Source organism: Podarcis pityusensis (assembly GCF_964106645.2).
Source record: "Podarcis pityusensis genome assembly, chromosome: 3".
Lineage (NCBI taxonomy): Eukaryota > Metazoa > Chordata > Lepidosauria > Squamata > Lacertidae > Podarcis > Podarcis pityusensis.
Genome location: NC_138026.1, coordinates 104960326 through 104983499, shown reverse-complemented (window position 1 = coordinate 104983499; position 23174 = coordinate 104960326). Strand labels below are relative to the sequence as shown.

The following is a 23174-nucleotide window of genomic DNA, read 5'->3' as shown; positions in this document are numbered from 1 at the left end:
TGGATCTTCTCCTCCTGGTGGTATTAGGAGCAGTTTTCTTTCTCTGGTGGGCTGCAGCTAGTAGACCCCGTGGAAAAGCACAGGAGGGGAGAGTGTTGTTGTGTATGTGCTTTTCCTACGGGCATCTGGTTGGCCACCGTGAGAACAGGATGCTAGATGAGATGGTCTGTTGGCCTGATCCAGCACGGCTCCTCTTATGTTCTGAAAAACCAGAAAGAGATGATGGGTCATATTTTATACTTAATGCACCCAGTCTTCATTTCTGCAACCTGTATTGGTTTTCTTTCTTCCCCTCATCTTGAATGCCTACAATCTGATGTACATGTATTTTTGTTTATTTGTTTTAAAAATAAATCGTGATGCGCAGGAGGGGGGTTGGCATTTCCCTCTACTCAGTGCAGGTGGATCAGGGAGAATTGGGCCAAGGGATGCTTGCAAATCCGAGGCAGGACGAAACTTGGGGGAGCCAGCATGATTGGACAAACAGACCAAGAGATTCATGGACTTGCTTGCCAGCTTGGACTGCCAGCTTATCATTCAGCTCCTGTGTCTCTTAGCGTCGGATTGGAGCACTGATAATCCATCGTAAAGAGCAGTTGCTTTTTTGCATCACATGGTTAAAATGCGACTTGTAAATAAGCAGTGTGAATTTATTTTATTTTATTTTTGGTTATGTGAAGTTGAGGGCAGGGTTGCCTTGAACCGGGTCATTTCTATCCAAGCAACGGCAGGGTTAGCCGAGATGTCTGAGCGAAGAGCTGGCCGTGGCTCCTGCTGGGCAGGGATCTCTGCTCCACATGCCCTGCAACTTCCTGTCGGCGCATAATCCCCCTTAATCCTGCTTTGGCTCTGTTAATTTCCCTCCTTTCCTCTTTTTCCGATCCGCTTTCTCCGTGGCGGTGCACGGCTTCGCCCTCTTCCTCTGCCGGGCAGGCAGCTGCGGGAGCAGCGGTGGCCTGCCGACCTTCCAGGCTGTCTCCAAAGCGCCTCGTACCATGCGGCAGGGGCCCTGGGATGGTGGTGCCTGAATGTGTCCCATTCTCTCTGTCTTACAGGCTGTGCAGTCTCCGCCTGAAGAAGCTGACCGTGCTGAGGGAACTGGACAAGGAGCTCAGCTCTGTGCTCATTGCTGTGAAGATCCAGGTAAGCCGCTGATCTCGTGTCCTCAGGTATCTCTGGTTATGCGACAGGTGCCTCTCTTTGCCATCTCGCTCCTACCGCCTCTCCATCTTCAAGCTGTTGCTTCTTTCCATTGTGCCAGACATCTAGCCGCTGGCCTTTACATGGGGGCTACTTCTTGCTTGTTTTCTGCAAGGCTTTTTTAAAAAATAGAGATGGAGGAAGGGCACCACCCTCCATGTCTCTGTACATTGACCTTTGACTTCTAGGAAACAGCGAGTGTGATAAATGTGTTGGAGCCAGCAGGCTGCTATAGAATGGCGAGATTGTTTAGGAAGGGCCCAGAAGGGCGAAACGTCTTCCTCCTTTGTGCGAAAGTTTGTTTACGAGCTCGTGGACTTCCCTAAATTGCTCTGCTATTGCTTCATTCTTTTTATTTCGAGAACATAGCTCATCTCATTCACCTTAAGGCGAGGGAGGGGGGAAGGCTATTATCTCGGACATGGAAACTCAGAAAGTGGGACCAGCCTTTTGCACCCTGCAAGTCAAGGATAGGGAGCCTGCAGCCTTCCAGCGGTTGTGGGACTCCAACTCCCATTTGTGCCAGCCAGCCTGGTCAATGGTAAGGGATGATTGGGCTTAGAGTCCGGGAACAGCTGGATTGACACTTTTCCATCTTTCCCCTAGCTTCCTATGTTCTAGGAGTTAAATGGAAGTCTAGGGTCTGTTTGGATCTGGGTTTGTGGTCTGTCCTCCCTGGTATGGCTGTTTCTTGTTGATTTCCAGTCCCTCAGCTGGGGAAAAACCCTCCACAGCTTTATTTTCTTAGCATCTGTCAAACAAAGATTTGCCAAAAATATATAAATTGAACAACCAAATGAATGGAATTAAGCGCGCCAACAGAATTATGCAGATTCATGCGACCCATTTCTGTCTCAAAACTCGGAGCAGAGTTCTGCACCAGGAAACCAATCCCCATCAGGCCGTCTTGCCAGGAATCGCTGGGATTGTGGCCTCGTTGTGCTCCAGGGTAGGCACCCGCAGAGCACAAATCTCCCTATCTTGGGCCTGCCTCAAATGCTGGACCGAGGGACCGCCTCATAAAGCAAAGAAGCCATCTCGTAAATGAGACAAACTGCCGTTTTTAATGAAATATTTGCCTATCGCAAGGGAGGCCTTGCATTTTGAACTTTGGAAATGCTGTCAGGGGCGCTTCAGCCTTCTGTGTTTTCTGCTTTTCTTGGATCCCTTCCACTTGGGGATTTTGAATGTGCTGTTCTTGTCCCTTGGGGCTCATAACCTTCTAGGAGTAAAGAAATATATGACGTGCATTACAAGGATATATGGGTACAGTCTCTGAAAGGGTAGCTACCCCGCAGCGCCAGAATGCAGCAGCTATTTCGTAGCCTTCAAGCACTTAACACACAATGGGATAGAAGGAGGAGGAGAGTTTTTGTTTAAGTATTTATTTAACAATTTTTATGTGTGTTAAAATTATCAGTAGAAACAATTAACACAGGTATTTGAAAATCATAGAATCATAGAGTTGGAAGAGACCACAAGGGCCATCGAGTCCAACCCCCTGCCAAGCAGGAAACACCATCAGAGCACTCCTGACATATGGTTGTCAAGCCTCTGCTTGACAATGTTCAGGAATGATTTAAATTAACAGTAGCGAAAAAGAAGTAAAGGGCCTGTAACTTGTACGTGTCTCGGTAGGCTTTCCTAAAGAAAAGTGCTTTGTGCGGGCAGCAGAAAAAGTTCAGCGCCTGCCTCATGTCAATAGGCAAGGAGTTCCAAAGTTAGATGAGTGGGGGTATAAGTAATACATCATCATCATCATCATCATCATCATCATCATATATTATTTATACCCCGCCCATCTGGCTGGGTTTCCCCAGCCACTCTGGGCGGCTTCCAACACAATATTAAAATACAGTAATCATCATCATTCTGCAGAAGGTATTGAATAAGAACTTTCCTAAATGGGGCGCCAGAAGTAAAAAGATCAGCCTACTTTGCATCTTATAGTTTTGAGACATGTACTTGCCTATGTGCTTAAAACTGAAATGTTTGAATGAGCAAACATGTATTTAAGCAGACACATGTCATAACACACCAGCCTTCCCCAACCAACTACCCTTTAGGTGTTGCTGGATGACAACTCTCATCGGACCCAGCCGGCATAGCCAATAGTGAGGGGAGTTGTCATCCCAACAGCATCTGAAGGGCACTAAGGGACAGCTGATATAGGCAAAATCCAGGGAGCCACAGGTGTATGAAGCTCCCTGTCGAGTGCACGCTTGGTGACAAACCTAAATTTGTGGCTAGAATTTCTAGCGGTGCTTGGAGTACAGGGGGCGGCAGAGGGGCCCCTTCTCCTTTTCTGACAGCTCCTTAGCTCTCGTTTTTAGAAGACTATATTGGGCACTGTTTGGCTAAAGTTGAGGACAATCAGGGCATGTGATGGTGATGTCATGAACTTCTTTGCCCTCCCCTTCTAAAATGCATGCATTGTTCGTAGGAAGGAGGGGGAAATCTCCTCTCTATCTCTCTAATAATGATTTGTGCCCAGGTAGTAGATAGTTATTGTAATAATAGCCCTTTTGAGCAGGGTGGGTGGGTGCGTGGGCAGAAGGTGGGTCTCGGTCTACTGCTAGATTTCTGGGCATTGTGCAAAAGATCAGCAAAGATCTCTTTAATGTTCCCAACGAAATGATCACTCCCATCCCCTTCAACGTAGACTGCTGAAATGAAGGAAACTTGAGCTAACCAGGCATGGTTGCTGCCTTTTTCTGTGGAAGCCCAGTGAGCTCAGACCAGTAAATCCCTGTGCTAGCAGCATCCTGCTATTTAATCTAAAATGTGTGGCTTTTGCACCAGGCCCCAATTGTTGGATCTCTGGGTTTTAGAAAAACACAGAGTAGATCCTGAAAGCCTGAAATCTGCCCGCCCCTGCCACAGAAGAGCTTTTCGGAAAAGCTGCCTTATGCCAGAACCACTCATTGTCCATTGAGTCTAGTGTTGTCAGCTCTGACTGGCAGGAGCTCCCCAGGTTCTCAGGACATTGTATCTCCTTCCACCCAATCCTTCCCCCACCCCCAGTGTCACCCACTGAGCTGCAGCTCCCTCCCTTTCTTGCACACCTGTTGGCAAATCCTTTCATGTTGAAGAGGACTTGCGGTCTGTTCTGAAAGGCCCCCCATCCCCAAGTCTTCCCAGACTTCCACTCTTCCCTTTCTAGTGAATGTGTCAAGAGAAGAGGGTTCAAGCCCCATGTTGGGCACAAAAGGGTTTGGACTAGATGATCCTTGTGGTCCCTGCCAACTCTACGGTCCTATGATTCTATATTGCTGAGCAGACATATTTGGATCCTTACCTCAGTACGCAGCAAGTCCCTGTCCTCCTCCTCCTCTAGCCAAGTTTTGTTTTGTTTTGTTTATTTAATTGCTTACTTATTTTGTAAACCACTTGCTCAGAAAATAAATTCTCTAAGCAGTGTATAAGTCCACGTTTATGTGTGTGTGTATACACCAAATACAGTGGTATCTCGGGTTACATACGCTTCAGGTTACAGTCTCCGCTAACCCAGAAATAGTACCTCAGGTTAAGAACTTTGCTTCAGGATGAGAAGAGAAATCGTGCTCCGGCGGCGGGGCAGCAGCGGGAAGCCCCATTAGCTAAAGTGGTGCTTCAGGTTAAGAACAGTTTCAGGTTAAGAACGGACCTCCGGAACGAATTAAGTACTTAACCTGAGGTACCACTGTATACATAAAACCATAATTAAAATCAATAAAACGTTGGAAACAAATGTTAGCTAAATCAATAGGCTTTCTGAAACGGAAAAGTTTCCAGTGGGCACCTAGAAAGCGCAGCGAAGGTGCTGACCGAATGTCAATTCCCCGATCTGCTGACCTTCTCCCTCATTCTGCAGCAAGTGGAGCAGAGCAAGATGGGTGCATAAATTCCTTTGATGGAAATAAAGGCCTCGCCACCCCCTCCCTCTCCCAGCTTCCTGGCTGTGCCCTTCTTGTGCTCTTGTCAGCTGTTTCGTAAAGCCGCTGATGCTCCCGACAGCAGGCAGGGGCGAAGGGCCAGCGAGAGCTTTGCGTCCTGCCCGGGCGTTTCTGTGCACTGCAGTCATTAGGATTTAAATCTGGGATTAGTAGCCGAAGCTGGTGTGTGTTTTAAAGTCGCCCCGGGGCCTGGTCTTCACATGCATATCGAGGGTTGTCCAAATGGCATGTCCGAATGGGAGCCACAGGGAGGCATGGTGCGCAGAGAACAGCTGGCCATGTGACACCCACACGCCCCGCATTGGATGGAGACGTTTCATAGCCATGCTTGGAAATCTATGTGTTGTGCATAAGGCCCAGCCTCAAAGAAAACTAGCGAGACTCTAATATGGCAGGTTGTGGTGGAGGTTTGTTGGAACAACCATGTTTATTGAGTCAAATTCAGCCGTGATATGGGGCAGAAAATTTTCTAGTGCTTTATTTTTCTGCAGAAAATTGGGTGGCCGCAGGCTGCAAAGAATCATCAAGCTTGGCAATTTCAGAGTTTTTAGCTTTGTTTACCAACTGAAATTGCCAAGCTTGATGATTCTTTGCAGCCAGCGGCCACCCAATTTTCTGCAGAAAAATAAAGCTTCTACTAAGTCAGCCCCTTGGTCCCCTTAGTTTAGTATTGTCTACACCAGGGTAGCCTGCATGCCTTGTACCCCGCCCCCCAGATGTTTTGGTCTTCAAATCCCATGAGCTGTAGTTAGCGTGGTGAATAGCCAGGGATGCGGGAAGCTGTAGTCCCAAATATATGGAGGGCATCATGTTGCCAACCCCAGTCTGCGGTGACTGACATCAGCTCTCAAGGGTTTCAGGCAGGGGTCTCTTTCAGTCCTAGCTGGAGATTTTGGGGGCTTTGCACTGTGGGAAATTTAAATGGTGATGCTAGGAAATCCAACCACCCAGCTGTGTCTTCTGTTGGGGTGGGTGGGATACGTGGATGTTGACAACAGGCCCAGTATGAACTGTTCCAGATTTGGACTACTCCAAAAGAAGGGTGAGACTTTCTTCCTGTGCCTGCTGTTCCCTTCTGCGATTGCATCTATAGGATCCACAGTCTGCAGGTTCTTAGTAGCAGAATGAGAAACTGCTTGGGGTGGTTATGTGGGTTCCAGTTGTAGCCCTTGGGGTGTGGTTTTTCTGCACGTCTGTATACAGTCATACCTCAGGTTAAAGTAGCTTCAGGTTGAGCGTTTTCAGGTTGCGTTCTGCGGTGACCCGGAAGTAACGGAACGGGTCACTTCCGGGTTTCGCCACTCGCGCAGGCACTCAAAATGATGTCACGCGCATGCGCAGAAGCAGCGAATCGCAGACCCGCAGACGTGGGTTGCGTTCTGCTCAGGATGTGAACGGGGCTCCAGAACGGATCCCGTTCACATCCAAAGGTACCACTCTACAGTGGTACCTCGGGTTAAGTACTTAATTTGTTCTGGAAGTCCGTTCTTAACCTGAAACTGCTCTTAACCTGAAGCACCACTTTAGCTAATGGGGCATCCTGCTGCTGCCGCGGCGCCGGAGCATGATTTCTGTTCTCATCCTGAAGCAAAGTTCTTAATCCGAGGTACTATTTCTGGGTTAGCAGAGTCTGTAACCTGAAGCGTATGTAACCTGAAGCGTATGTAACCCGAGGTGCCACTGTACTCAGAATTTTCCGGCGATAACAAGAACCGAGTGTGTCAGGGCTTGGTTCGTGCTGAAAATGGGAGTGGGTGGCAAAAATAGGTTCTGAGAGTCAGAGGCGCTGAATGTGGGACTATATCTGAACTGAGTGCTAAGAAGGCCGTTTATCTGCCGGCTTAAGTTCTAATGTTTTAAAACAATTTAGCTAATGTCTGTAGCAGCTGTGATACTAACTATGTACTCTACTCTTGCCATCAGTGTAGTATTTTTCCATTGTAAAGTTTGAATGCTGCCACCGTCAGACGCCTGTGACAGCAAATGCCATTGTTAGAGCAGATGGGAGAAATGCCAGCGTGAACATGAAGACTTATCACGGCTTGGGTTTTTATTCCATTAAAAATTAATGGATTTCTTAAGCAACTCTGCAGACCTCATCACACTCCTTTTTCATAGTTTGCATCTAATTTTTCAGGACGTGCAAATCATATGGTTCTTATTAGAGTTTACTTGCATCATTTTTGCACCCTGGATTGCAGCGGCTTTTTAATGCAGTAAAGAGGAATGATTCCCCCACCCCCCTTTCCCCTACCGTTTTGTTTGTGCTTGTGTCTCAAATGACTGGAGGGATTTCTTTGAAACCAACCAGAAACATGTTCAGAAAACAAGAAAACATATGCCCCAAAGGGGGAACATTTCTCAAGACTTTTTAGTATCTGGGACACACAGCCGCAGAATGGAAATGGCTTTGAGAATGCATTGTGGAGGCCTTTTGCCATTCAAAACACTGGCTAGGCTGGAAGTGTCCAGTCCTGAGAGATGGGAGTGTGTTAGGAATACAAATGGGGGCATCTAGTTGACAGCAATTCCCCCCCCCCCAATGCCGGCTTAATCATGTTGCTGTGGCCTGCAGTGCAATGATGGCTGGGGTTTGCGTGGCTACCATCCTAGAAATCCTGCAATATGGCACAAATGTCCATACCTCTTTATTTTATTTTTTATTAATTAAATTTATATCCCGCCCTTCATCCAAAGATCTCAGGGCCATTCACAAGATAAAAATACGAAATAAAAGCACAATATAGTTAAAACAAAACAATAAACCCCCTCCCACAACCACATTTAAAAGGCCAGGGAATATTAATCAGACAAAGACCTGGTTAAAGAGGAACGTTTTCGCCTGGCACCTGAAGATGTATAATGAAGGCGCCAGGTGAACCTCCCTGGGGGGAGCATTTCACAAACGGAGCCACTGCAGAAAAGGCCCCGTTCTCGTGTTGCCGCTCTCCAGACCTCTCATGGAGGAGGCACACGAACAAGGGCCTCAGGGGATGGTCACAGTCAGGAATGGGGCTGTTTGTGTTCAACATATTCTGATACCTAGGTTGGTGGTGGCGCTGTGGGTTAAACCACAGAGCCTAGGGCTTGCTGATCAGAAGGTTGGCGGTTTGAATCCCCGTGACGGGGTGAGCTCCCGTTGCTCGGTCCCTGCTCCTGCCAACCTAGCAGTTCGAAAGCACGTCAAAGTGCAAGTAGATAAATATGCGCCGCTCCGGCAGGAAGGTAAACGGCGTTTCCGTGCGCTGCTCTGGTTCGCCAGAAGCGGCTTAGTCATGCTGGCCACATGACCCGGAAGCTGTATGCCAGCTCCCTCGGCCAATAAAGCGAGCTGAGCGCCGCAACCCCAGAGTCGGCCACGACTGGACCTAATGGGCAGGGGTCCCTTTACCTTTACCTAAGTTGGTGGCAGGGATGCTATGGGGAGACTGGCAAGCAGAGGCCTTAACTGTTGTGACTCATCATTTGCCCTTTCTGAAAGGAGCTCAGGGTGTGGGGTATGTGCTTCTCACCACCACCACCTATTTTCTTCCCACAATAACTCTGCGAAGGTGGCAACTGATCCCAGGTCACTCTGTGAGCTTTATGGCTAAGGTAAAGGCTGAATGGGGATCTTTAAATCTGGGTGTCTCTAGGCCTAATCCACCGCTGCAATCCCACAGCTTCTCTTTTGCTGCACTCCCTGTTTGGGCATTCAGAGTAACACAGGAGGGTTTAAACTGGGCAGTGGCAAGCATGCGCCTGCCTGCTCCATCCTAACCATCTCATGTTGAGCATGAAGGGGGTTGTAAGTGTGTTCGGCTGAACATTGTTTGTTTGGAGCATTTGTGCCCCAATTTGTTCAGCCGAAAAAGTGGCAAAAAAGTGGCAAAAATGCTACTAATTCAAATCTGCAAACTGCAAACTGATGCAGAAATGTGGAGAACGGGCTGGCGGAAAACACACAAGATTGACGGATTTGCCCCATCCTAGCAAGCACTTGGATCGACAGCTTCCTCATCCTCCAGCCTCTTCCATCCTTTGCAGAAAGGTGGACCTTCTATAGGAGTGCCTGACAGCTGCCTCTCCCAGCTCCACCACCTGGGCGAGGGTAGACGATGACGATGGCATAGTGATGAGGATGGTGGATGGACCATGAGCTGAATTACCTTTGGCCTAATTTGAAATGGAGCCACCCCACTTTCTTATCCCCCATCCCGCTTTGAGAATTGGTGGGAGCTGAGTGGAAGGATGGAACAGCGAGGAGTCTGAAGTAGTCACGGCCTATGGCAGGAATGGGAAACCTGTGGCCTTCCAGATATTATTGGATGCTTCTTCCCATCACCCCTGACCATTGACCATACTGACCAAGGCTGAGCCTCTTGCTTGCTGGATGTAGGGAGAAGGGGGTGTTAGTGTGTGTAGAAACCAGTCCACTGTACGAAAATGAAATCGACATTGGTTGTCAGTTGCCCATCACTAGCATGCTGCCCTCAAAAGATTGCCCAAAATGGAAAGTGGCCCTTGAACTGAAAATACTTTCCAATTCCTGTTGTAAGAGTTCAGGACAGTATAGGGAACCTCCTGGTGGTGCTGGGGTTGTTGTTGTTTAGTCATTTAGTCGTGTCCGACTCTTCGTGACCCCATGGACCAGAGCACGCCAGGCACTCCTGTCTCCCACTGCCTCCCGCAGTTTGGTCAAACTCATGCTGGTAGCTTCGAGAACACTGTCCAATCATCTCGTCCTCTGTCGTCCCCTTCTCCTTGTGCCCTCCATCTTTCCCAACATCAGGGTCTTTTCCAGGGAGTCTTCTCTTCTCATGAGGTGGCCAAAGTATTGGAGTCTCAGCTTCAGGATCTGTTCTTCCAGTGAGCACTCAGGGCTGATTTCCTTGAGAATGGATAGGTTTGATCTTCTTGCAGTCCATGGGACTCTCAAGAGTGTCCTCCAGCACCATAATTCAAAAGCATCCATTCTTCGGCGATCAGCCTTCTTTATGGTCCAGCTCTCACTTCCATACGTCTCTACTGGGAAAACCATAGTGTTTTCTATACAGACCTAATGGTAAAACTGAAGTTTGGAGAGCTGCTGTGTTCCTCTCCTGCTTCCTGCCAGGGAGGAGATAAAAAAGACAGGGAGGCAGAAGCTGAGGCCGGTCCAGGCTCATTTCCTATTTGCATTTGATTTCCACAGCACAAAATGCTTCCCGGCATGAATAATTACAGAGGCAGAGGAACAAAAACAACTTGTTAACTCAATTTGTGGGTGATTATTTAGGTGTCACAACCAGCTGTTAAGAGGGTGGGATAATAACACCCAAAGAACAGAGAGGGAATAAAAATAAGGGCAAGAAATTAACACAACAAGCCATTCAGCTGAAAGCAGTGCTACCAAATTCGCTTTTGAGAAAGCTGAGATGACCATGTCATGTAATTGAAACAGTGCGGAAACATTTATTTCCCAAATTTTGGGCCAATTTATGAAAACAGATTCATATATTCGGTAAACTGATGTGCAGTTTGGTCCAAACAAAGGAGGCATTCCATAGCTTCACTACCGACACCTCTTCCTTTCAGGTCAGCCTGTATCTACCACAGCACTGGAAATGACCCATAGCTCAGTAGGTAGAGCATGAGACTCTTAATCTCGGGGTCATGGGTTTGAGCCCCACATTGAGCGAAGGATTCCTGCATTACAAGAGGTTGGACTAGATGACCCTCATGTTCCCTACAATTCCATGATATTTCTTTGTTATCTTGGCTCATGGCCTGTGGATCTTAGGAGCTTTGAAATCAGGTGTTTGGTATTGTGGTTTTGCTGAACTACAATTTCCGTTATCCCTGAACATTTGTTGTCCTTGCTGGGACTGACTGGAGTCCAGCAGCAACCTTTGGAGGGCCACAGCTCTGTATTACTATAAATTTTGGCAACCACTATCATTTGCAGATGACACCAAACTGGGAGGGGTAACTAATGCCACAGAAGACAGAATCAGAATTCAAAATGATCTTAACGTATTAGAAAACTGGGAGCAAGCTAACAAAATGAATTTCCATAGGGACAAATGTAAGGTTCTGCACTTAGGCAAGAAGAACCAGATGCACAAATATAGGATGGGGAACACCTGGCTTACTAGCAGTACATGTGAAAAGGATCTAGGGGTCTTGGTGGACCAGAAGCTTAACATGAGTAAACAGTGTGATGCAGCAGCAAAAAAAGCTAATGCTATTCTAGGCTGCATCAAGAGAAGTATAGATCAAGGGAAGTAATAGTAGCACTCTATTCTGTCTTAGTCAGACCACACTTGGAATACTGTGTCCAATTCTGTTGTTTTTTTTTAAATGATATTTATTACTTTCCAACAATTTGAACATACATCAAAAAAGAAAATAAACAATACAATACAATACAAAAACAATACCTAACACTAAACTAACAAAAACAATTTAAACTAAAGAAACAAAACAAAAACAATTTAAACTAAGAAAACAAAACAAAAACAATTTAAAACACATCAAATAATTTCAATCTTTCATTCACTTATTTCCATGACCTCCTCACACCTCCCTTTTTGTATTCCACTTCTATTTAGTTGTTTCAGCAATTCCTTTCCATTTTCCTCTGCTTTCAATCCTATATTTATCTTAACACATTTTAACCTTATTTTTCCCTTTAATTCTCTGTTAATCTATTTATACTTAATTCCTTATAACATTTCTACTGAAGCCATATAACTTCATTCCAACATTTTTCTAACATTCATTAATTTTACAATATTTCTGTAAATAGTCTTTAAACTTTTTCCAATCTTCTTCCACCGACTCTTCTCCCTGGTCTCGGATTCTGCCAGTCATTTCCGCCAGTTCCATGTAGTCCATCAACTTCATCTGCCATTCTTCCCGGGTGGGTAAATCTTGAGTCTTCCAATACTTCGCGATGAGTATTCTTGCTGCTGTTGTAGCATACATAAAAAAAGTTCTATCCTTCTTTGGCACCAATTGGCCGACCATGCCCAGGAGAAAAGCCTCTGGTTTCTTCAGAAAGGTATATTTAAATACCTTTTTCATTTCATTATAAATCATCTCCCAGAATGTCTTAATCCTTGGGCTACTGTGTCCAATTCTGGGCACCACAATTTAAGAAGGATGTTGACAATCTGGAACGTGTGCAGAGGAGGGCAACCAAGATTATCAAGGGTCTGGAAACTAAGCCTTACGAGGATCGTTTAGCCTGTGAAAAAGGAGACAGAGAGGAACTGTGATAGCCATCTTCAAATATCGTAAGGGCTGTCACATGGAGGAGGGAGCATGTTTGGCTTCAAGTTGCAAGAAAGGAGATTCCGACTAAACATTCAGAAAAACTTTCTGAGAATAAGAGCTGTTCAGCAGTGGAGCAGACTCCCATGAGAGGTGGTAGACTCTCCTTCCTTGGAGGTTTTTAAGCAGAGGTTGGCTAGCCATCTTTCATGCTTTAGCTTAGATTCCCGCATTGCAGGGGGTTGGACTAGATGACCCTTGGGGTCCCTTACAACTCTAAGATTTTATGATTCTATGGTTGATAGGGATGAGGGAGAAATTCCATTTAGTTCACATTTAAAGGTGAACCTGACAAATCCATACCTTCCAAAATAATATGCACGCCTTCCTTCAAAATTTGCTCTTTTCCGAATTTTGGAGTGCAGTTTTCCAGGCAGTTGAAGTATACAAAAACATCGCTATGGTAAAGTGTGCATAAAAATTCATATATTAGTGGAAATAACATACAAATGCATTATAAGAAGAAATGTGTACATTAGGGGAAATTACATACAAAAATCTGCTTGTTAGTAGAATGTCCTAGTAAAATGCTGGCAAATTTCATGACTATAATATAATATAATATAATATAAATGCAAGTTACTGCAGAAATGTGGAGAATGGAATTTAAGGTTGGGAAAATGAGAAACCGACAGGTCCATACATCCCTACTGTTTGAGATACTGGTTCTTGTTCTCTAGATGTTTTTGGGTCTCTGTTGATGGGAAGGATATTTGTATCCAGAGTTATATTAATGTGGGTTAAGTAAGTTATGTAAAGACATATTTAACTGTGAATCGAGAGGGCTCCATAAATTGGAGAACAGGATGGTAGATAACTGCACTTCAAAGATCTTCAAAGAATGCCAGTTAGTTTTCTTTCTGGTAGTCAAGAGCTTCTGAAAACATCCCAGATACTTTCGGTTCCTGTTGGGAAGGTGGTTCTCCAGCGTTCCCTTTGTTCTTTAAAGAGTCTTTTTCAAAAATGCATTACCATTAGGGGTGCATCTTTGCAGCAATGGTGGTTCCACCGTCAACTCTTAGATCTACACTTTACATCAAATGGCTTCCCAGGATAAGCTGTTTCTGCCTCCCCATTGAAGGGAAGTGTTCATTCTGACAGACAGTCTCACTCCCAGCAAGTGATCTCTCTAGTCCCCTCCAGATTGCCATTATTGTGTAGGGCAGGATTCATTCGCATACCGGAAATTTATATTTGAGCAATTAAAGTGGATTAAAGCACTCTGGCACAACAAATCCACTCCCTCCCCCCTATAAAACCCCTGACTTTTTGCAATTAGGAGAGTGACAGGGATAAACGTCTGATTAACAGGAAGATGTATAACCCTCACCCAAGCAAATCAGAATGAATGTTCATTGGCATGTAACCTCCCTGGCAAGCAAATGAGGATGAATTCTCAAGAGGTCAACTGGAGGAGCAGGTCAAATGGCTGGATGCAATTCTGCAGAACAGATGGTTCTGATAGTTACAAAAGAGTTATCTTAATATAGCCCAGGTGTGTCTAACTTGTGGACTGCAGGTTGCATATGACAAAACTTCAGCAAGCCCACAACTTACACAGGGGTTACATTCGGGGATTGCGCCTAAGGCCAAAGTCGCTTACAGTCATACCTTGGAAGTCGAACAGAATCCGTTCGACTTCCAAAATGGTTGAAAACCAAATTGTGGCTTCTGATTGGCTTCAGGAAGCTCCTGCATCCGATCAGAAGCCCCGTCGGACGTTCAGGTTCCAAAAGAACATTCACAAACCGGAACAATCACTTCCGGGTTTGTGGGGTTCGGGAGCCAAAGCGTCCAAGTTCCAGGGCATTCGGGATCCAAGGTACGACCGTATAGTAAAAACCATTTGTTGGTGGGTGTCAAGGAGCTGTCAGGCGAGCACAAGTCATCTACAGGGCAGGAAAGAATGTGAGGAACAAAATGAAGTTAGCTTTTATTCACAGGAAGTGACAACACAGCAGAGTTCCTTTGGTTCATCTTAATCCAGCTGGAGACATTACTGAAACTGACCACTGGCCCTTCCCTTCCCCTCTAACCTCTCACTCTCGATCCCTCCCTAGCCGATGGGGCTCTTCCTCTGGGTCTGTCTGGCTACTTGCTCAGCAACGCGCAGGACTCTCCTCGATCAGGGTATCAGAGGGAGACGAGAGCCAGCAGGACTGGGTCTGGGTAGCAAGGGCAACCTCTGACTCCTCTCTGCCTGAGTCTGTGCTCACACTGTGACTCTCAGCCTCTAGCCCTGTCCCTCAAGGGCCTCCTCCTTCTGACACCCCCCTTGATTGTTGAAATCTTGATTCAAGCAACTCCCAACTTGTCCCTTCCCCAGGCTGCCCCACCACCACGATCCAGGGTCATCTTTCCCCCCATCCTCCCTGGGGGGCTCTTGGGCACTTGGTGCCCTCCACTCTTCCTCATCCAGCCAGTCCCTGACAGTGGGTGGGATTGCCAAAGTCGTTTTCACCAAATCCCTGCCCCCTTTCCACCCCTTTTAAAATTTCTGCCATGTGCGTAAAGCTGAACGTTCGCAGATTAAAAGTGCGTAAGTTGAAAACCAACTGTACCACACAGTGAGCTTGGGTAGAAATAAGTCTTGCAGTGAGCTGTGGGGGGTCTGAATGGAGAGGAGAAAGCAATGGTTTTATTAGAGAATGTTTGATTGCAGATCAGGGTACAGGCAGTAAAGCAGTATATCTCATTCCTGTGGGAACTGGGTGGATACAGAACTCTTAGCAAGTCTTAGGCGGATGCAGCATATAACAAGGCATGCAAGTCCTGTCTGGGGAAGGTAAGTGGCAGGTCAGCACCCAATGGATACGTTCTGACCTGTGTTAATTGGAGGGGGGAAGCAGGATGGGAGCCAGAAAGGATGGGGACGGAGGAAGAGGGGAAAGCAGACACACATGGGGGGGGGGGGCTCTGCCCATCTCCCTCATGCTACCTCCAATATATTTCCCCCAAGGAATGTGACCCTCAAAGGTAAAATAGAAATAAAAAAAATACATCTCATAGTCCATCTGAATAAGTCTTCAGTTCTGATTTCCAGATTGACTCCTGGGCTGTAAAGTGATGCCTCTATACTGGAATTGGAGCAAGTTTTTCCCTTCTAAAGCGCTTTACTGCTGGAAATTCAATCTTGAAGCATGTACCCATGTAACTGTCCTGCAGTAGCAGCTGAGGAAAGAATCTTAGAATTATAGCATTTCAATCCTTCATTTTATAGTCCATAAAATAGTGTTTTTTTCTACTTAGTTTTTTTTTAAAAACAGTATTGTACCTGATCTGCTCTGGCCCAGCCCTACTCAGCGTTTCAATGCGCCAGGTTTGTGCCTCTGGTGTTTTGATCTATGGATTTTGGAATAAGTGGCATAGACAGATTTTCAGGAGCGAAGCCGAGATGAAGTGAAAAGCCAGAAGTTTAGAAGTTGAAGAATGAAGGCATAAATATCTCCATAGAGGTTCTTTCAGTTGTGCTTTCCCCCTCCTCAGACTTTCACTAAGGGAATAAATAATACGTCGCATGGTGGCAGCTGGTTTGCTGTGGTGTGATTGGCACCATTGCAACAGCTAGGGTGACTAATTGCCTTCCGAGACCGAATTAGTGCTCCTCCCTGGGGGTGCCACGGTAAAAATAGAAGTAGTTACTTACCAAGGACCCCTAGATCTGTGACAGGAACATTAGAGGCTTATTCCAACCACAGCATAATGGGGCACTTCACTTAAATTAATGTTCATTTCTCCCCCCACCCCCCACTGCCCCGAATGTAGAGTGCAGTCAACACAAACCAAAGGAGGCAAAATGATTTTTAACAGTTTTCCTGCTTCATTTTTAACAACTGCCTGCAGGTAAGATCTGCTAAGAGGATGAAGCAGTTAATGTACCATTCAGTCACTCCATACTTGCTTTCTGCTATGCTTCTACTTTGTTTAAATTGGGAAGGAGATATCCCAACTTCCTTACCTCCACTAGTTCTTATCTCCTCCAGATTGCCGTCTTCTCCTGCCTGCCCCTCCTTTAGCAGGTAACCTCTCTTTTCTCCAGGCTCCTCCCATGCCCCTTCTCCAGTGGTAGCTGGTGGCCATTGTGGGTGGTAGGATGGAAAGCAGGAGGGGCCAACAGTAGGTGGAGCCATAGTTAGTTGAGAGAGTCAACTAGTTGTAGTTTTGCCCCGCTGGGGCTAAGGAGGAGGAAACCAGCAAGCAGTGCCACCCCTGGACTAGCTATGAGGAAGAAGGCAGGCAGGTGGGAGCTCAGGGCATTGGGAAGGACCCATCTTGAAAGTTTGCATCATCTCACCATTCCCATTTTTTCCCCATCTGCAGCCTGTACAAGGTGAGTGCTGGTCAGGCTACTTGCAAGTAGCCAGCTGGCTTGGTGGCTTCTTCCACCTGTTCCCTACACAGTGACTTGCAGTGCTGAACCAGTAGTGCCTGATGCATTTTGACTCTTGGTTCCATTTTCTTTGTTCTTCCATTTTTCCTATTGCCTCCAGGCTTACAGTCACTCCCCACTTCCCTTGAAACCAAACTGAATGTCAGAAAAGAAGGGGTTTGTCTAACAAATCTTTTAGCAGCAATAGAGCAGTGCTAGAAGAGAGCGATCTCTCTGCCTTTTTGAGAAAGAAAAGTTAAGCCCTGGGGATTCTAGAGCAGCGTTCCTCAACTTGGTGCCTTCCAGATGTTTTAGACTGGTGCCTTCCAGATGTTTTAGACTGGTGCCTTCCAGATGTTTTAGACTGGCTGGGGCAGATGGAAGCTGTCGTCCAAAACTTTTGGAGGACACATGTCAGGGAAGGCTGGACTAGAACAGGATCTTGCACTCTGCAGCCTGTGGAAAGTATCAGGGTGGGCCACGTAGTGAATACTACCAAGAGCTATTTCACCTCTTTGTGTTGGATGAGTGGAAGTTTCTGTGTAAATACTGGAGAGAGCAGCAATCAGTAGGAAGTTGCCTGCTGTGTCTACCTGTATCACACATATGCTTTGGAACCCAATCATTATGTTTTCAGCTGTATGCACATGTGTGTAGTTGCTTTTAGCTGGAGGGATCTTGCACTTATTGTCTCCTGATCCATGGTGATATCCACCACCAAGAGAAGGTGATGGCCCAACTGAAGAGATCAGTTGTCCTGGGGTTCTGGAACAGATGGCCAGACCTGTGAATAAGGACCAAGGTGCTGATTCAGGACCATGGTCAGCAGTCCTGTAGCTGAGGTAGAAAATACAAGTTGTCTCAGCAGTGTCTTAGAACTAAACAGCAAGGGTAGATGAAAGATACCACAACCACCAGTAATAATGTAACCACAGCCATTACACCATTTCAGAAAGAGAACAACCATTTACAGCCCAAAAACTTTCCTGAAAAAGGAAGGCTTTGATTTTCTTCTGGAAGACTGTTAGAGATGGGATGAGATGGGGGGGGGGGACATGTTCTGGGCACAGTTGCTGAACAGACCCTCTCCCTGTTCCGGACCAAGTATATTTTGGGGAATACTGGAAAGTATCTGACAATGATCTCACAAGGCAGCCAGGCTTACACTCCTTCTCTTGACACCAATAATTATGTCATTATTATTGCCAGTTGAGACGGAATCATGGAAGTAAATACCACTCAGAAGTGGCGCTGCACATAGCCACACCCAGAAGTGTACCGCATCAAATGCTATTCCTGAAGGCAGAATTTGAGCCTTAAGAGCCACACCGTATGAGGGAGGACTAAGTCGATCTGTAGCATTCACTACCTTGTTTAATTCTATCTCAAAGCAACCTTTGAAGTAGGTTATCGTTCCCTTTATGCAAATGGAGAATTGGCACGGAAACGTGGCGGCTTCCTTGAGGCCTCCCAGCAAGTTATTAATTGGGTTGGGCTTTGAACGCTCCCCTTCTAGGCCTTAATTTACACTTCAGCCAATGGGCCACATTTGCTTTTATTTACAAGTCATGTGAGAGCACAGCAGGGTAGGCCCTGGAGCAGCAGATAATATCTTCCTTCTTGTGGAGCTTCCTTCCTCCCAAAACACTTCTCTCCAATGATTTCCCCCCCACCCAAGCAACTATTTTTGACATTGGCCACATGCTATGCCTGTTTTAGGTTCATTCAAGTCCATCTCAAATTAGCCCTGTTGTGAGTGTCAGGAGTTATATCTCGTCCATTCCTTCTGGCTCGCCTTTCATCTGGATTATGCAGAACATCTACCAGAGGCATTCGGTCCGTGGTTTTACCATAAATTCGGACCTGCTCAGGGTCGTGCCCTTTGGCAAGGCAAATGATGTCAACTTTCTGAGAGTTTGGAGAAGACAGGGACAATTGGCCATTAAAGAGAGTAGGGCATTATTTAGGCCTGGGAGTTTGTTTCAGAACAAAATGGTAGAAGTAGAAATACTGTGTGTGACTGTTTCAGGTGTGGGGAACCTTTGGCCCCTCAGATGTGACTGAACTACAACTCCTATGATCCCTGACCGTTCACCAAACTTGCTAGACCTGAAGGAAGTTGTGGTTCAGCAACATCTGGGGGACAAAGGTTCCTCACCCCTGCCCTATTTCAAGTGCTGAACACCTCTGGAATTGGGAATAGGCTGAATAACAGCTAATTAAAAGGTAAAGGTAAAGGTACCCCTGCCCGTACGGGCCAGTCGTGTCCGACTCTAGGGTTGTGCGCCCATCTCACTTAAGAGGCCGGGGGCCAGCGCTGTCCGGAGACACTTCCGGGTCATGTGGCCAGCGTGACAAAGCTGCTCTGGTGAGCCAGCACCAGAGCAGCACAGGGAAACGCCGTTTACCTTCCCGCTAGAAAACGGTACCTATTTATCTACTTGCACTTAAGAGTGCTTTCGAACTGCTAGGTGGGCAGGAGCTGGGACCAAACGACGGGAGCTCACCCCGCCGCGGGGATTCAAACCGCCGACCATGCGATTGGCAAGTCCTAGGCGCTGAGGTTTTACCCACAGCGCCACCCGCGTCCCTAACAGCAAATTAAATCTAGACAAAATGGTGGCACTAGCAGTAACTGCCTCACTGGATTAATAGGGTGATGTTCAATCTGTTTTGGATGGGGTTGCAGTTCCCCTTAAGGATCACATTTGTCACTGTTAAGTACTGTTAGATTGGGGCCTTAATTTGGTGGCCTGAATGATCCTTGACAAGAAAGGAGATTCCGACTAAACATCAGGAAAAAGTTTCTGGCAGTAAGAGCTGTTCGACAGTGGAATGGTCTCCCTTGGGAGGTTGTGGACTCTCCTTCCTTTGAGGTTTCTAAGCAAAGGTTGGATGGCAATCTGTCATGGATGCTTTAGCTGAGATTTCTGCATTGCAGGGGGTTGGACTAGATGACCCTCAGGGTCCCTTCCAACTCTATGATTCTATCCGTGTGGCACAAAGCACCTTTCACCTGCTTAAGTCTGTGAACCAGTTGTGACATTTCCTACACAGAGCCTTGTGACTGTTATTGATGCCCTGCTAATGTCCAGCCCTGGTTACTGCAGTGCATTACACATGAGACATCTATTATTTCTTTACTGGCTGCCAGTTTGTTTCCAGACATAATTTATTAGGCTGATTTTGACCTATAAAGCGCTCTATGTCTTGGCACCAAATTAGATGAATGACCATTTCTCCTGCATGAACCACCCAGTTTCTTAAGTTGTTGTTGTTGTTTGTTTGTTTGAATTTATATACCGCCCTATACCCGGAGGTCTCAGGGCGGTTCACAAAATAAATATAAAATATAAAACCACAAAATACATCATCAGAATAAAAATAACCCAATAACACCCCCCCAAAAAAAAAACCCTGAGCAACCTGGTGGCTGAATTCTGCCCTAGCTGAAGTTTCTGAACCGTCTTCAGAGGCAGCCCTACATATACTGCATTGCAATAATCTAACCTTGAGGTTACCACAACATAGACAACAGTAGTTAGGCTATCCCTGTCCAGATAGGGGCGTAGCTGGTCCACCAGCCGAAGCTGATGGAAGGCACTCCTGGCCACTGAGGCCACCTGAGCCTCAAGCAACAGCAAAGGATCCAGGAGTACCCCCAAGCTATGAACCTGCTCCTTCAGAGGAAATGTAACCCCATCAAGAGCATCAAGCCCATCTCCCACCTGTCTGATATAGGGAACCACCCTAAAATGTTTGTGGGAGGTTTTTCTCAGATTAGCCTCAGTTACTGGTGTGAGCCCTACTCGTGTCAAACAAGAGGCCCTCTAGATGTTGGGCTCCCCTCCTTCCTGCACTGGACAGAGTGGTCAGTGGTCAGAGACAGTGGGAATTGTAATCAAGCAATGTCTGGAGGACCACAGGTTCCCCATCCCTGATGTAGGGTTCCACCAGACAGACCCAGATGAAGGACGATGAACCCTGCAAAGCACAGTTTCGAATGAATGCATTGATGGAGAGCCACAGGTTCCTCACCCCTGTCCAAAGAATCCTAGAGCGAGCAGTGCAATCTCCTTCTGTTTGTGATGCCTAGGACTTTGGCCTACAGCATACACCAAGCAGAGGCTGGTCCATAAGGGTGAGTGGGGCTCTTCCCCAGCCTCAGTCTACCTTTGGGCACCTCCACCCCAGTCTGTCATCTTGCTTATAACCAGTCCAGTGGATGACACCACCTGCCAGCTTCCTTCCCTTCCTTAATTGGTGTAGCTTTTGTAAAACTCAGCAGGGAGGCGGATGGTTGTCAAAACCAGACCCTGTTGACTCTGCGTGTGTGGCACTGGCTCCACCTACTGTTGACCTTCTGCCTTGCGCCCCACCAGTCCCAACTGGCAGCCTGCACCCTCATCTTCCTTGTTGTGGTTCACCTTGTAGACTTAACCCCAGAGGATTATCGTATCCAGCAAAGGCTACTTTTCCCCCTCACACATTGAGTGCCTTTGAGCTCCGAAGGCACCAGAATGCCTTCTTCGATAATGCTTGGTGGATTAATATTATTTTAAAACTAATTAAAAGGGCATTACCAGCATAAGGCCTTAGGAGTCCTGGTGGGCAAAGTGGGAGAGCTGCCGCAACTCTCCGCCAGCTAATCCGTTTCCTTTTCCCCTCCCAAGGTGAGCAAGGTTAATCCTGCTGGAAGTGGAATCTCTCCACTCAGACAGATCTATGTAATGTTTGCCCCCGAGCCAAGTTAATTCCGCGCGGCTTAATAAGGCGAGGTGGGTGGATAATTTGGCTATACTCTGCTCTTTCTCTGAACTTCTCACTGGCAGTGGAGCGACCCTCCCTGAAGCATGGAGAAAATCGCCCCGGCTCATTTGAGCAGGGAAATAGGCAATTGCTTTCTTAGCAGTGGCTTGTCTGCCGAGGTGGAGGATCTAAGCGACTCTGCACGGTGTACCAAGCATTTGGGGCAGCCTCGGTTCAGGAATGCCCAGCTGGGGCTTGATAAGTTGTGCTTGCTTTTTCCGGATGAGAACTGGAGGCACACTTCAACCTTAAAAACCTGGGAAAGTTTGTTTTTAAGCACAGGTACGAGCATAAGATTGGGACGCGGCTGGCGCTGTGGGTTAAACCACAGAGCCTAGGACTTGCCGATCAGAAGGTCGGTGGTTCGAATCCCTGCGACGGGGTGAGCTCCTGTTGCTTGGTCCCTGCTCCTGCCAACCTAGCAGTTCGAAAGCACATCAAAGTGCAAGTAGATAAATAGGTACCGCTCTGGCGGGAAGGTAAAGGGCATTTCTGTGCGCTGCTCTGGTTCGCCAGAAGTGGCTTAGTCATGCTGGCCACATGACCCGGCAGCTGTACACTTGCTCCCTCGGCCAGTAAAGCGAGATGAGCGCTGCAACCCCAGAGTCGGTCACGACTGGACCTCATGGTCAGGGGTCCCTTTACCTTTACCTTTACCTTTGAGCATAAGAATTGTTCTGACAGCACCACGCTCTGCTTTTCTGTCCATTCATAGCAAAGCACATGATCCTCTGTGCAGTAGATCCCAAGGCTCACCTTCAGTTGAAAGGATCTAGGGTAATAGGGTTAGGAAAGAACTCTACCTGAGACCGTGGAGAACTGCTGCCTGTCAGAGTGACCTTTTGCACTTGTTCAAACACAGTAGCAAAGATGAAACCCCAGAGTAATGAGTCCTTTGCAGTTTTGGGCTTCATGCATTCAGACATCATATTGCTTACAGCAGTCTTCCTCAACCTAGCACCCTTCGTATGTTTTGGATTAAAACTCCCATCATCAGCCAGGACTGATGGGTGTTATAAGCCTAAACTTACGGAGGGCACCAGGTTGAGAAAGGCTGGCCAACCGATGGCATACTTGTTGCATCCAAAATCCAAAAGAAGACTTGTAACATTAAAGTGTGGGAGCTCTCTTCATTTCCTACAACTCTTGACATTTCCCCCCTTCCTCACAAGCCAAACAGCGGACAAACCTTTCAACGTGTCTCGTTTAAAACTCTGTAAGACCACCAGGCTTGGGAGGAAAGCAATGACAAACCTAGACAGCATCTTAAAAAGTAGAGACATCACCTTGCCAACAAAGGTCCGTATAGTAAAAGCTATGGTTTTCCCAGTAGTGATGTATGGAAGTGAGAGCTGGACCATAAAGAAGGCTGATCGCCGAAGAATTGATGCTTTTGAATTATGGTGCTGGAGGAGACTCTTGAGAGTCCCATGGACTGCAAGAAGATCAAACCTATCCATTCTTAAGGAAATCAGCCCTGAGTGCTCACTGGAAGGACAGATCGTGAAGCTGAGGCTCCAATACTTTGGCCACCTCATGAGAAGAGAAGACTCCCTGGAAAAGAC

General features: G+C 46.8%; 1 protein-coding gene across 4 annotated transcripts in view; it reads left to right on the top strand.

The window, feature by feature from the left end:
* The window catches only part of LOC308472892 (phosphofurin acidic cluster sorting protein 2-like), a 173655-nt gene that overhangs the window by 113145 nt on the left and 37336 nt on the right, over positions 1-23174 (top strand). For all 4 annotated transcript variants that reach the window (XM_080998135.1, XM_080998134.1, XM_080998133.1 and 1 more), the window contains exon 2: positions 1056-1143. In XM_080998135.1, coding sequence (XP_080854261.1) covers positions 1056-1143 — 88 coding nt within the window. The remainder of the gene's footprint in view (positions 1-1055; positions 1144-23174) is intronic.